The sequence below is a fragment of the Pleurodeles waltl genome, chromosome 2_2, assembly GCF_031143425.1.
Source record: "Pleurodeles waltl isolate 20211129_DDA chromosome 2_2, aPleWal1.hap1.20221129, whole genome shotgun sequence".
NCBI classification, from domain to species: domain Eukaryota; kingdom Metazoa; phylum Chordata; class Amphibia; order Caudata; family Salamandridae; genus Pleurodeles; species Pleurodeles waltl.
Window position 1 is genome coordinate 614,673,701 of NC_090439.1, and position 13,547 is coordinate 614,687,247.

General features: G+C 40.2%; 1 protein-coding gene across 2 annotated transcripts in view; it reads right to left on the reverse strand.

Moving 5' to 3' along the window:
- Nucleotides 1-13,547, reverse strand: part of ST18 (ST18 C2H2C-type zinc finger transcription factor) — a 406,078-nt gene that overhangs the window by 105,955 nt on the left and 286,576 nt on the right. For both annotated transcript variants that reach the window (XM_069220156.1, XM_069220155.1), the window contains exons 7-8: nucleotides 13,287-13,421; nucleotides 5,360-5,450 (exon numbers count right to left, since the gene is read on the reverse strand). In XM_069220156.1, the coding sequence (XP_069076257.1) occupies nucleotides 5,360-5,450; nucleotides 13,287-13,421 (226 nt within the window). The remainder of the gene's footprint in view (nucleotides 1-5,359; nucleotides 5,451-13,286; nucleotides 13,422-13,547) is intronic.

Genomic DNA, 13,547 nt, shown 5'->3' on the forward strand with positions numbered 1-13,547 from the left:
TCCTCCCTGGCCTGGAAACAAGCATCCTAGGGACCAGTTTCAGGGTATCACCCTTCATCAGCCAGGCTAGCTTGAATCCAGTGACGCAGTCAGCACGGGACCCATGTCTGGGCACACTCTTCCTGTAGAGTCTAGACACCGGGACCATTCATGATCCTTTTCTGCAGAGGCACTGAAGGGGCGTATGTGCATGTTTTCAACTAAAACACACTGCTTACAGATTATACACAGGATCCCGTTACCAGTTGGCCGTATACCAAGTGATAATTATTAGGGATAGGTGTAACATGTGTAATTTTGGGTAACATAACTATGCAAAATGACTAAACAATTATGCAAAATTATTTGTAACTATGCAGGATGCATCTGGCAATGAAAAAATGACCCACACAATCTGTTTGGGTAAAAATTTACCTTGCAATTTTAGGTTGATTTCCAGTTGCTTGCATTAAAAACACTGCCACTCACATTTGGATTTGTAGTTTTATGCTGAAAAATTACTCACATACTCCATACAGGTAAAATATCTACCTCAAAAGTTTGTTGACTGGCTGTGTTAAAGGAACTGCTGTACACGTTCAAAACACTGCCATTCACATTCAGATGTGTATTTTTGTGCTACAAATTACCTGAATGCTTCCCTCAAGTAACAAATCTACCTGAAATGCCGCTTGCATTAAAAGATTACCCAAACAGAAAATTTTGAATTCAAATTTCTCCCCGAAATTATGCGATGGGAAGTAATTGTGTAATCTCTGTAATTTAATGTAACTTTGTTACTCAAATTACTAAAATTACCCAATTACTCTAGCATAATTACAATTTAGCCCAGGCCTAATAATTATCACACCGAATAAAAACTGACACAAATGTGGTTGGTATTTATAAGGTGAAATAAATATTGGCTATCATTAGTTTTTCATGAATAACATGCAGATTTTTGTGCTTATTACACCAAAATCCGTATATTGAACACAAAACTCGTAATTATGATCTGTGTTAACAAGAGTTATTGCAAGTTCTGAATTTGTTGTGCAGCTCGTATTGAGGCCCTTACTAACTTTATTTTGGAAGCATGAGCTGTGTACAGCACAACTTGTAAACAATTAGCATTGGATGTCATTATATGTTTTCATGTTATGATTTCTGAAGGTCATGTATAAACTCTTTGTCATTCTGAATTAGTGCATGTCTCGAGACAACCTGAGAAATGTACACACCCTGTGCTTCTGAATCAGTGCATAGCTCCAGAAATCATGATATTTTGAAAATGTGTGATACTGTGAGAAACTAGGTTGTTTAGGGGGTGAATCCCTACTCAAGCAACAGCCACAATCCTTGTCAGGGTGAACCACAAAAAGTCACTAAAGTAACCTGCAGTTAACCCTCTGGCAGTTTGGTGCATAAGTAGTCAAGCTTAACTTAGAAACAATATGTAAAGTAGCTATGCAACACTTAAACAGTTATGAAGTAAAACACAATACAAGAAAAATCCCAAACCAATCTTTAAAATAGATGACATTTTATTGAATTATTTGACAGCAAAATGACAAGAATCTCATCGGTAGAATCGGAATTTTGAATTTGTAAAGTTTAGAATGAAAACTAGAGCCTAAAAGATCAAAGTGGCAACTGTGAACATCTAGTCACGCAGGACCACAGCGAAGCCTCAAGTTACGGCCGACATGATGGATCATGGGTCAGATACATGAAGCGGATTGGGCCTGGTATCCACTTACCTTCTGACTTAGAAGTAATTTTGAACAGAAGTGTCTGAGAAGGTAATTTTAACAGGGCAAGGCAGCTGGTGGTGTCCGAGGAGAAGGTGTTGTCATTTGGGAGCTGCTGAAAAAAGTTGCATTGGAGGTTCTTACACTGGACCTAGTTTCTTTTTTGCAAGTTGAAAATCTCCAGCAGGACACAGCCACAGGCTGTGGACAACAAGGGTTCCATTTGGCTGGATACCCCTACTTAGAGGAGCTACTGAACAGGATTTTCTGCTGTGGAGATGAACGCAGGGAAAGCTGCAGCAAATTCACACCAACCAGTGATGCACCTTGGGTGGATTAGCCAGCAGGTCTTAGAGCACTTTTTGGTAAAAAAAATTCTAAGGCACAAGTTGTGGATGTGGGCTATCTGTGCACCTTTAGCACCACTTCCAAGGGTCTCTGCCTTGAAGGGCATGATTTGGAGGGTCAGCACTCAGTCAGGCTGGGTCCAGGTGTGGGATAAAGGTGGTAGGAGTCTTTTAGGTCCCTGAGGCTCTAATCAACCAACTTCTCAGCCAACTAGTCTTTAAACTCACTCTGGAAGTCTTGTGTTCAAGTAGAAAAGCAGGGCAGGCTTCTGAGGGCAAAGATAAAGCTTCAGACAGCAGGACAGTCTTTTCTGGTGCAGTAAGGCAGTCCTTTGAGGTACACAGCAGGCCACAGCAGTAGGCAGTGCTCCTAGAGCCCTTCCACAGATCCATAAGTGAACTGAAGATTGGGTCGAAGGGTCATATTTTTATATCTGGTGTCCCTTTTGAAGTGGGATAAACATCTGAAGGCTTCCCCCAGAAACGTGTGTGGGAATGTCTTGTCTCGCTGCCCTGGTCCCAGTTTGTCTGCAGGCACAATAAGCTAGTGTGAAATTCGTTTTGTGAAAACAGGGCACAGGCTTGTGAAGTGCAAGTGGGGCTGTGCACAGCTGCACCCCTCCACATCCTGCCTGAGATCCAGGCGCATCAAGTCCCTCTATTGTGTGGCCGTCTGGGAGGATTGCACTAAGGCCAACTGAAAATTAAAACGAGTCATGTGACCCAGGAACAAGATGCATGCACCAAATGGTTAAGACCAGAAAAATGCCAACTTTCTAAAAGTGGCCTTTTCAGAACTGTGACTTAAATTCTGATTTTACAATTAAGGAGACGTTTAAATTAGGATTCTTCAGACACCAAAAATTTTCCTACCTGCAGCCAATCAAATAATATCACTTATTGAGGTAACCCTATGTTATTCTATTGGCGAGGCAGGCCACACAGTAACGAAAAACACATCTGTGAGTTTTTCACTATCGAAATATGCAAAAGTTAAAAGTACATGTCCAACTTTTTAATTACAGTGCACCCTGCCTTTTAAGCTGCCTATGACCTAATTTATGGGTGATTTATATGTAATAAAAAGGGAGATTATAAGGTTTGGCAAGGGCAGTATTTTGCCAAGTCGAATAGGCAGTTTAAGATCCCCACAGGTTGCACTGACAGGCCTGGAATAATTTTTAAGGGCTACTTAAGTCAGTGGCACAATAAGTGCTGCAGGTCCACTAGAAGCATTTGATTTACAGGCCCTGGGTATATGGTATACCACTTTACTAGGGACTTATAAGTAAGTTAAATATTGCTATCAGGTGCATGCCTCTTTTACCATGTTTTAGGGAGTGAGCACTTTAGCACTGATTAGCAGTGGTAAAGTCCACAGAGCCCTAACGCCAACAAAAAAGAAGTCAGAAAAGTAGGAGAGGTCAAGGCAAAAAGTTTGTAGGAAGACCCCCAAGGCTGACAGGTCCAAAGGTTACTGTAAATGAAATGAAATTATAACACAGGCCAAGTGAAATGGAATGTTATAGTAACACAGGCCAAGTGGCCACATCATGTTATTCAGGGCAAGTGTACACAGACGGTGGTGAAGCTTTGAAACTGTTTATTTCCAAAAATGGCTAAATAGGCAGGTGTGGGTTGCTACAGAGAACACAGATTTTAAACTCACATAGGACAGAGCAGTACGTCCTTATTTGAAGAAATGGCAGTGCTTTCTAACACAGGTACACAGCTCCTTTGCAAGTCTGCTTACATGGTGCACAGGCTACTGTGCACTTAATTCAGTCAGAGCCACTTCTTTAAGAAACGAAAATGATGCACACGCTTGATATGACCTAGAGGAACATATTACACAAAACTTGCAGAGGGAAAAAGGCTACATTAAAAGCTGTTTGGACGAGAGCTCACATGGTCGAAAGGAATTTCACATTACTATTCTCTGAGTTCGAATAAAAAAATAGAAAAGTAAATGGCAGTACTATGCTTCAGGTGGAATCTGTTCATTTGTTTTTAATTAGACCCTTACCAAAGACAGTACAACACCAGTTTACTCTAAATGGCTAGTCATGGATTAGGGTTTCTATGTTAGAATCTCAGTTAAGCAAGTAGAATATTTTGTCAACAAAGACGTGTATCACATGAGGTTTGCATTGGTTTCATAATCAATTTTCTCCATTTGTTCTGATGAAAAATACTCCTCTGTATTGTGAACTGGGGCAAATTCATCTCTATCATTCCACATCAAAAAAGCAGCCAAACAGTGTAAAGTTAGGCTAATTTATACACCCCTGGAACAATCCCAAAATGTGGTTCATGAGATTAAGCCTATAGTCAATTGATTTAACATCAAGAGCAGGTGCAGTAGGTGCCAAATTGTAGAAGATCCTTTGAATTGTGTGAACCATCAAATACAATAACAGAAACAATATCTCTCTATGCACACCAAAGTATCTCAGGATTCCAAAGTATCTAGGGGATTTTCTTCTAAAACTTTCAGGTCACAGGCAAGAAAGCTTTATCTCTGCCATTGGCTATGATCTGCTGCTGCCTATTGTCTTTGTGGGATGGCCCTCCGGTTAGGGGTGGGTGGAAATCAGTGGAATTACATAAAAACTGCGAGATTCCATAAAGTTCTGTCAACGGGTGTAAAGTACTTATGTTGCACTGCTCGCACTGCAGTTTACCACCAGTAGTGCAAGCAGCGCCATCAGTGCAAACTGCACCATGCGGTGCACAAGAGTGCACTGTCATTCAATTTGATTTTGCTTCCGCTCATATAGACAATCTATTTGAGGGGCACAAAATCTACTCGAGAGGCAGCCCACTGACCGCAAATGCCCGTGACTGCTTGCCTTAGAAAATGGTGCTAGGTATAACAAATCTCGCTCTCATTTTAGAGCCATGTAGTGAATGACAGAATTTGCCACAACTGCTCTTTACAAGAGTTATGCAGAGTCTCTAAATTCCCCAAATGCCACAGGAAGAATGAAACATTCTGCCACCTCTACCCTGGACCTACTTCTCCACCTCAATGCTGTATTGCCCTGCAAAGCAGCACACAGATTTAAGTCGAGGAGAATGCTGCTCAAAATCCACTTTGAGGTGTGATTTGAAACACAGTTACACAAACAATAAATGAACAGCTGCTTTATTTGTTTGTGCTTGTATTACGTCAATTTGTAGCATATGTACTTGTGACACTATATTAAAATATTTAGCTTGAGGCTGCTATCCATTAGGTTTACGTAAAATATACTCTTATTAAACACAAGCTTGACTTACCTTCGATGTGTATTGCGATTGCTGTTGACATGGCCTCTTCCACTGCATCCTGGGGTTGGGCACTTCAGAACATTTTCGTGCATTGCAAGAACTAAGAAATGGAGAAAAGGAATATATTTAAGTTACTGGCTTAAAGTAGGGGTGTGTGCTCGCGCCCATTTAATTTAACATCTACATTGTGGACTTAGCTTGTCAACTAGTGGAAGTAGTAAGCGACTCCCCAAATTAGCAAACGAACCAATGCAATGTTTACAATACGCAGATTATACCGTGCTGCTCAGCCAGATGCTGATGGAATCTCCTATCTGGTAGAATATATGGAAGGACTGGGCCTGGAACTTAAACACAATAAAATAAAAGTAATCTGTTTTTCAGCAAAACCAAGTACTAGTCACTCTAAGTTCAAATGGAAAGCTGCCAGCAAGCCGACAGAGGTGGCTACAACCTTTATTTATCTGGGAGTCACTCAGGATGCAAGATTATTATATAGAGAGCATCTATTGCAAAGAAGAGGCCTGGCCTACAAATTACGATTTGCTTTTAATCTGTTACAAAAAAAGCTAGGAAGTTCATCGCAGCTTTAATTATTGCAGGTCATCGGAGCAAAATTTCTTCCTTCACTCACCTATGGCTCTGAATTATTAAAAGGGCGAGATACCACCTTGCTTAACCAGCTCCAATCAGTTCTGTTCAAATGTTTTTTTCACCTCCTGAAGTATATCTCACAGGTGAAATTGGAGTTTGGTTTATTCCATCAAGCATATGTGAGGTGGGTGCATTAATAAAATTATGTTGGAAGCTGAGAGCTGCTCCTGCCGACACCCTGGCCACCCAATTCTGGTCTCAGCCTAATGAGAGGTCTACCTGACCAACTGATCTTAAGCAAGCTTTGACTAACTTGAACCTATACAAAGCATGGGGCTCTAACTTTGATTTTATGATGTTCAAAGAAATCCCCAATAAGGCACTAAAACTATGCTCACGGTCAATAGATAAAGCAAAGTTGTTTGGACAATGCCACAGATGGACATTTCTCCAATTCTATACCACTCAGAGTCCCAAGCCAAACTTAAAGTCTCACATCACAGGCACGGTTCAACAGTCTCTTCTCCTATTTCATATGGGAGCTTTTCCATCTAAAGACCTGGTACCAGCCCGGAAGCAAACTTGGCCAGACCTTCATTGCCGCCTATGTGGCTTGTTCATTGAAAGCGTTTAGCATTTTTTGTGCATCTGCCCAGCAGTTACTCATATGAGACAGAAACTGATATTTTCCTCTCCACGAGGCTTACAAATCACATCCTGTCACCCAGCTGTGATGGCGCTTCTAAAAGGGCTTAAAATACAGCTTGCCTATAAAGCCCAAACTCTTCATTGCACGTCATAGGGCTTCTTACCTAATAAACACTGTGCACCAGTGTGATCTAACTTTTGGCTTTATAGGGCACTTTTCGATCTTCCCATCTGCTCATAAGTCATTTAGAGTTTGGAGCATGGAATAGGAGTTGCACCACACTGCACCTTAGTGAATAAACACTGTGCGATTTAACCTTTGGCTATACTGGCCATCCTCTGATCTCGCCACCTGCTGAAAAGTCATCTAAGGACTATCATCCATGGAACATGAGTTGTACTATTTCACACTCTGGTGATTGCTTAATGCTATATTATTGCAAATTGTGATTTTATGTTTGAGGTTTTAAACTTTCGTTCTCCTACTACACCTTAATATGTACTGTAGCTATAATATTCAGGGGTTTTGGAGTCATGTATGAACCCCTACCTTCGTCTCCAATTCCACAGTGCTCTTGAAAGATTCTTCCCACAGGCACAATTTAAAAGTCACCAAATTGTAATATGGGTTTGTCTAAGTAGAAGTGTGATTCTGAAATCCCATGACAGCTACGATCCTCGACCCAATTTGGTTTTCATAGTAATCTGTAATGGTAGCTGTCACTCGACATGACTGTGGCCCCTTTTAATTTCATTAGAACGTATGCACAATGTTCACTTTACTGATTGGGGGTGTTGCTTTAATCTTTTGACTGTATGTCTTCGGCACTCCAATCCAAATATATCTATGCATAACGTCCACGTCAACGATCGGGGGTGTTGTTTTAATACATCGATTTTATCTTATTGATAATATGTACTTTTCCCTTTGCAGTATGTTTATGCAATGATTTTTATTAATCTGCAATAAAGCATTCGTTATTTAAACCACAGAGAAAAACACAAGATTAAAATGTTCATTAATTATACAAGAAAGGTTTGAAGGTAACTGACCAAATTTTTTTTTTAAATTAAACCTTATTAAGAATTTTGTTAACAATAAATGGAGACTGTGATCTTGGTCCAACTTGAAGCAACAATACTACCCCAAAGGATAATGTTCCTATTCTACATTAATTCAGTAGGAAAAAGCTAAAATGCAAAATGACAAAGAGAATATAAAAATGTACTCTGATATTAACTCAAAGGTGGTAAATATGGTTCTTACGTTGTACTATTGGTGATTGGTGAGCAGTGCTTTTTTCACATTTGTTTGTTTGAACAAGAAATTAGGTCAGCATTAGATACCTGACTGTGTCTTGTAGGATGTTTGTACACAGAAACAGTAGTCAGTATCCTCATTTGGAGGGTGGATGATATGCTGATTGCATAAATTGTGCTGTGTGCACAAACCTTTTATAGTGCTAAATGGTGTATGGGTGTTGTTTTGTCATACACTGTTGTTAGATTCTATTAACAATTAAGAATATTAACAGTTGCTAACTAGTGCCAGCACATTAAAAACATCAATATTTTAGCTAGCATTGACAAAGCCAGTTGATCTCTTTTATAAGTGAAAGTGTAGGAAAATGTATTGTTAAGTGGGTGTGTGAGGCATCAGTCTTACTAGAAGTTGTAGCTGAGCTTCTGAGTCCCCACAAAGTTCAATAATCTGTTGCTTAGAACATAAATGCAGGTTTCTCCAAAGAGTGCTAGGCATATACTTTTCAGATTAGCACAAGCAACAGGCGCCTTTCAGAGACTGTGTATAGTATCTATGAGCATCAATACAACATTGATGATAAGAAATCAAACAGACTAACTCTGATTTGGTCAAAACATAGTTCAGAGAGAATCACTGCTGAACGTCTGGTAGCTATGGTATATACAGCTGGCAATCCTTCTGTCACTGCTTTCCCTATTTTAATAATATCTTTTTGTGCATGAAATATTTCTATATTTCTACACTGGTTGAGGAATTGTGCTCCTTTAAAATTGTTGATACCTGTTGGACTTGGCCCTCCTCGCAGAGTAATTCCCAGACTTTTTGCTTTCACCCCTCCTATTTTTGCTGAGTTCATTATTGTTGGATTTAGAACTATCAGAGTGACTCCAATAGCTTGTTTGATGGCCTCCTGATCAGAGTCTCAGGGACAGGAAAGGCTCCAACCATGTTGAACAGGCACTTGGACTCAGACAGAGTGAGTCCTGAACCCCCAGTAGTGCCCCTCCAATCCTGGCTCATTGGTGTGGCTTTAAATGTACCCAGATAGGCAAAATCCCAAACTTGAGATTTAAAATATTTTTGGCTAAAAACTGCTATGAGATCTGAAGGTAGACTGGGACCTGCTCGCCCATCCATCCAAGGTGCACTGCCAGTCGGCCTGACTGTGCCGTAGCTCTCACTACGTTCTTCTCTGCAGCTACAAATCCTGTTAAGTGGTACTTTGCCAAAGGAGTATTCAGCCTCCTGGAACTCTCGATGGCTACAGCCCCCTGCCTCATTCTGCTAGAGATTTTCCGAACCCAATAACTCAATTTCTCACAATACTGCTTGAGCTCAATATATACTTCTCTGAAGATTGCTCGCTGCTTCTGCCATAGTTATCAGGTATTGAGCAGAGGCTCTTTTAGAACTATGCGTTTCCCTAGTAAGAATTGGTCTATTGAGTTAATAGTGGTACCCCTTTCCAATTATTTACCCAATCCAGACAGGCATGTTGATTTCTCTTTTCATCTGAAGCCTGTCAGTACGGCGCCAAAAGCTCTAAGATGGACTTGTGAATTGTAACTGGCAAAATTGCATTGCTATTGAGCAGACTTTGCTGCCTTTTCCTACTCTTGCTTCTTACACAGGGATTTCATCACTGTTTCAGATGTTCACATGTTTTGGCAGGACAAGGATTGGAGCTGACACTTTCATCAAAAACCCTTAATCTAGTGCCCAGTCCACATGTTACAGTGGCAGATGTCGGCTCTACATAGAGTGTGGCATCCATTGCTGATTTGTATATGACTCACAAGAAGAAACTACCTGCATGGGAACTGATATTTTTGATTTGGTTTCCAGAATCAAAACTCCACTTTGGGGTTTGGAATCTGAAAAGCAAAAGAGAATGCTGAATGATCTTAACCAACATGGCGTCACACTTGGCACTAAACTGTGATAGAAGTGCCACAGACGGTATGATGGGGGCATTTTTGTCACTGAGTTCTCTACTGTGTAGGAGTCAAACATTTAACAGAGTGAGGAGCCTACCACCAGGGTTTGTACACAAAGTCCTCTGCTGAACAGGTGGGTTTGCATGGTTCTACCTGACTATGAGCTTTATGTAGAGGTTGGTGGATGACATGCTTTGTGGCAGGTATCCCAAATGCTGTATAACAGTTACATTATAGCTGCAGCACTTGCAATGTAGCAGATATCCACCACTTATTCCATCTGTCAATCTTTAATAGGGTCCTATAAGCCTGCCTCTGTCAGGAAATCATCCAATCTGTCACAAAAATTATAATCTATATTGGAACCATACCAGTGGCTACCTTACGTAAATCCATGAAGTCTATTGAAAACTGAACTGATAACTTTGATAATATTTCAAAATGAAATCCCACACTATTTTTGTTTGTTTGTGTATTGTATATGCCAGTACATGATAGAATGTATTTATGATAAATGCCTTTTTGGTCACTTGTTAACTTTTGTTTTTTTTAACAGATGTGACATGGTATAAGGAAGGACCTTAAAACCTGGCTCTTCAACTGAAGCTCAGAGAACAAACCCCCTCAGTGCTTTGCGACCCTTACAGGTGAGTAGCTGCACTTTCTAAACATTGATTTGATTTGATTTGTTATATTGAAATAATTAAATTGAAAGTATTTATTTTTATTAGATTTTAGCTCATTCTCTATTTCCTATAAAAAGTATTCACATATTTGATTTATTTATGAGTATGCACCTAGTTATATGCAACTAAGAAAATGATTTACTTGTGTTTATTGTGTGGAAGTGTTGCATAAACTACACACAATATTACTTGCAAGTATACATTAAAAAGTTGTTCAGTTTTGTAAAATGTGCATGAGACTTGAATGCTTACATTATGTACCAGTTTGACTCATGCCTGGAAAAAACTTAGTCCGTCTTTCCAGAGTACTTGTGGCCATGTTTGGGACGTGCTGCTCTTTTAGATCTGAACTGCAGACCATCTTTGTGCAACAGAACTAAATGATGCATTTTTTAGATGCAGACATCAGTTTCATATATACATTTAAATTCAGTATAGTTTCGGCCATAAACACAAATATATGAACCCCATGAACAATTTCTGTAAGTCTCCTAGTGCAAATACAACAGGGAATGATGATAACAAATACAATGGTGAACCTTTGATACACATGCAGTCTGAAATAATGCAATAGACTACTGAGGGTGCTGGTGGCTATTGTGGCCACAAGTGGAGATTTCCCCAAACAAATCTTAGAAATGTGGTGCTAATTGGTGTGCCTAAATCAGTTCTAGCACCCATGGAAGCTGTATGTTAAAAGATCTACTTGCTTCCCTTAGAAGCTAGTATTTATTTTAAATTGGCAGGCATCATGTTAAAACAATTCTTAAGTTGTGGAGAACAGAATTGTACTATTTATTCACTGATTCGTGTAATGTTGTCTAACTCCCTCTTCCTTTTGTATCACCATTTCTTTTGCCATTTCTTCCTTTGTGTTCAAGGTTTATTGTGTGTATTTACTTGTACATGGAATAGCTTCTCTCTTGCATGCTTCATGTAAAGCACACTACCATCCAATATCATGGGACCAGGGCTATCTGAGAGTGTTCAGTAAATACATTGAGAAATAATACAGTGAGGTAACTGAAGCAGCAGGAGGATCCTTCTGAGAAAGAGGAGCGGAAGGTGATCTTTTTGACTCTCAATGTGGAGTGATGACCAAAGGAAACAGCCTAGCCAAGCAATTCTTTACGTTCTTTGCTGTTTTGGCTGTCATGGGGCAGCGCCTTGTTCCTCAGACTAGAGGAACTGATGCTCTGACGTGAGACATATCCTGATCTCAGTATTTCAGTTTAGGATCTACTCAACCAGAGATAGTTTTTCTCCATGCAATGGTGAGTCTATTTCAGATGTGAGGTGATATTTTTGTAGCTTTTGATTTGGCCCCTTGGATATAAAATGTATCAGTGTACATTTGGAGCTGTAGGTGGTCCTGCCATATCAACTGAGCCAATGGTCATCATGGATATGTTGAATAACAGAAGTGACAATAGAGACAGACCCCTTTAGGGCCACACATGATATGGGTTTCACTGTCATATAAGAGGATGCAATTCTCATTTGCTTGGTGCCTTTAGAAAGGAAAATAGCTCTGAGTTGAATGAGAACTTTCCCTGCTTTGATTAGGAGTGGATCTCCAGGCTACAGTTTGTGCCGTTTGGTCATATATGTGTTTCCCTATCAGTACTGTGCTGCAGGCAGGAAAGGGCCAGGCAACTTGAATAGAGAGCATCCCTACTCAACAGCACCTATATGACTAGCACTGTCCGATAACATTATATTTAGTGAAAACATTTCTTGCAAATTGCGTTCTGGCAGGTTTCAAATATATGCTGTCCAGCCAGAGACATTGGGGGGAGAGAGGGGGCCAATTTCATGCTGCCCTTTGATGTAGAGAAAAAACAGGTACATTTGGTGACTTTTGGTGTTGTCAAGGGCACTTGGTTGCTGAAAGTAACTTTGTAAAAAAAAAAAAAAAAAAACAGACAACAATGGATCGTGCTTTAGAAGGTGCATATACTCCAGGGAGAGGAAAAAAATCTACCCCCGATTCAGACCCTTTGCTTCTCACATCCGGACCGGTTTGTTATTTTATGGACAGGTGGTGTTTGCACAAAGGGATTATAAAACAAATGTATTTGGACAAACACAATGGAGATAAAGCGCGGTCAAGCAGATGGGCCGTGTTACCAGGTGGGTAAGTATAGGTGCTGGTCTATTGGTCGTCGTGAGTTGATTTCTGCCCTTCAGAAGGGGTTTCATTCACAGGGAAATGTTACTCTTCTAGTGCTACCTCGGAGAGAGAGCATTTTAGCAAAAAATTAGTTTTGCAACTGTTTGTGTTCAGATGGAAACTTCCTTGTGTGCTCCGGTACAAAGGCCTCTGCTGAGCAAATATTTGCGAAGTATTTGAATGTCAATTAATATGGACTCGATATTGCACACACTGTGCTTCTTTTATTGTCAAACGTGAAAAAACAGGCTCCTTTGTGAAACCTAAGATAAGAAAAATTGGAATACTGTCACCAAATTATCACTAGTCCTGCTCCAGTTCACATCAGAAAAATACTATGTGTTAAAGAAAGAACTGGTTGGAAGCCATATCTCTCCGATGAAAGGCCCGACTTCAATCAAGACCATTTTATTAATGACAACTTAGAATATTCTCAGTCTCTCAGAGAAGATTTTCTATACACTTTAAGTGTATTCAGTATAGAAAAACATTCACTCCTTTGGAATCAGTATTATTATATTTTCCAAAATGCACATCTTGATATAATAAGATGACCGTTCTCATCTGGAATGCTGAAAATGCCAGTAAATTATCAGCCCTACGTAAACACAATCAGAAATAACACAGCGCTTACTCTCCAGCGGCACTCTGACTTTGTGCGGACAGCCAGACAGACTCCTGTGGTGTGGGTACAGTCCGGTCACGTGTCCCGAGCCATCACATCCTGGAATTGGGCACTTCGTTTCCCGCCTCTCGCTCCGTTGGGAACCTGTGAAAACATCACTCGGCTTTTTTGAAAATGTTCCAACTAAAATGTATTGCACTGCTTTTTCGACTCCCTCAGAAAGTCCCTTTAAAATATGACCCATGGCTGTAAAACATTGACTGGGCGAAA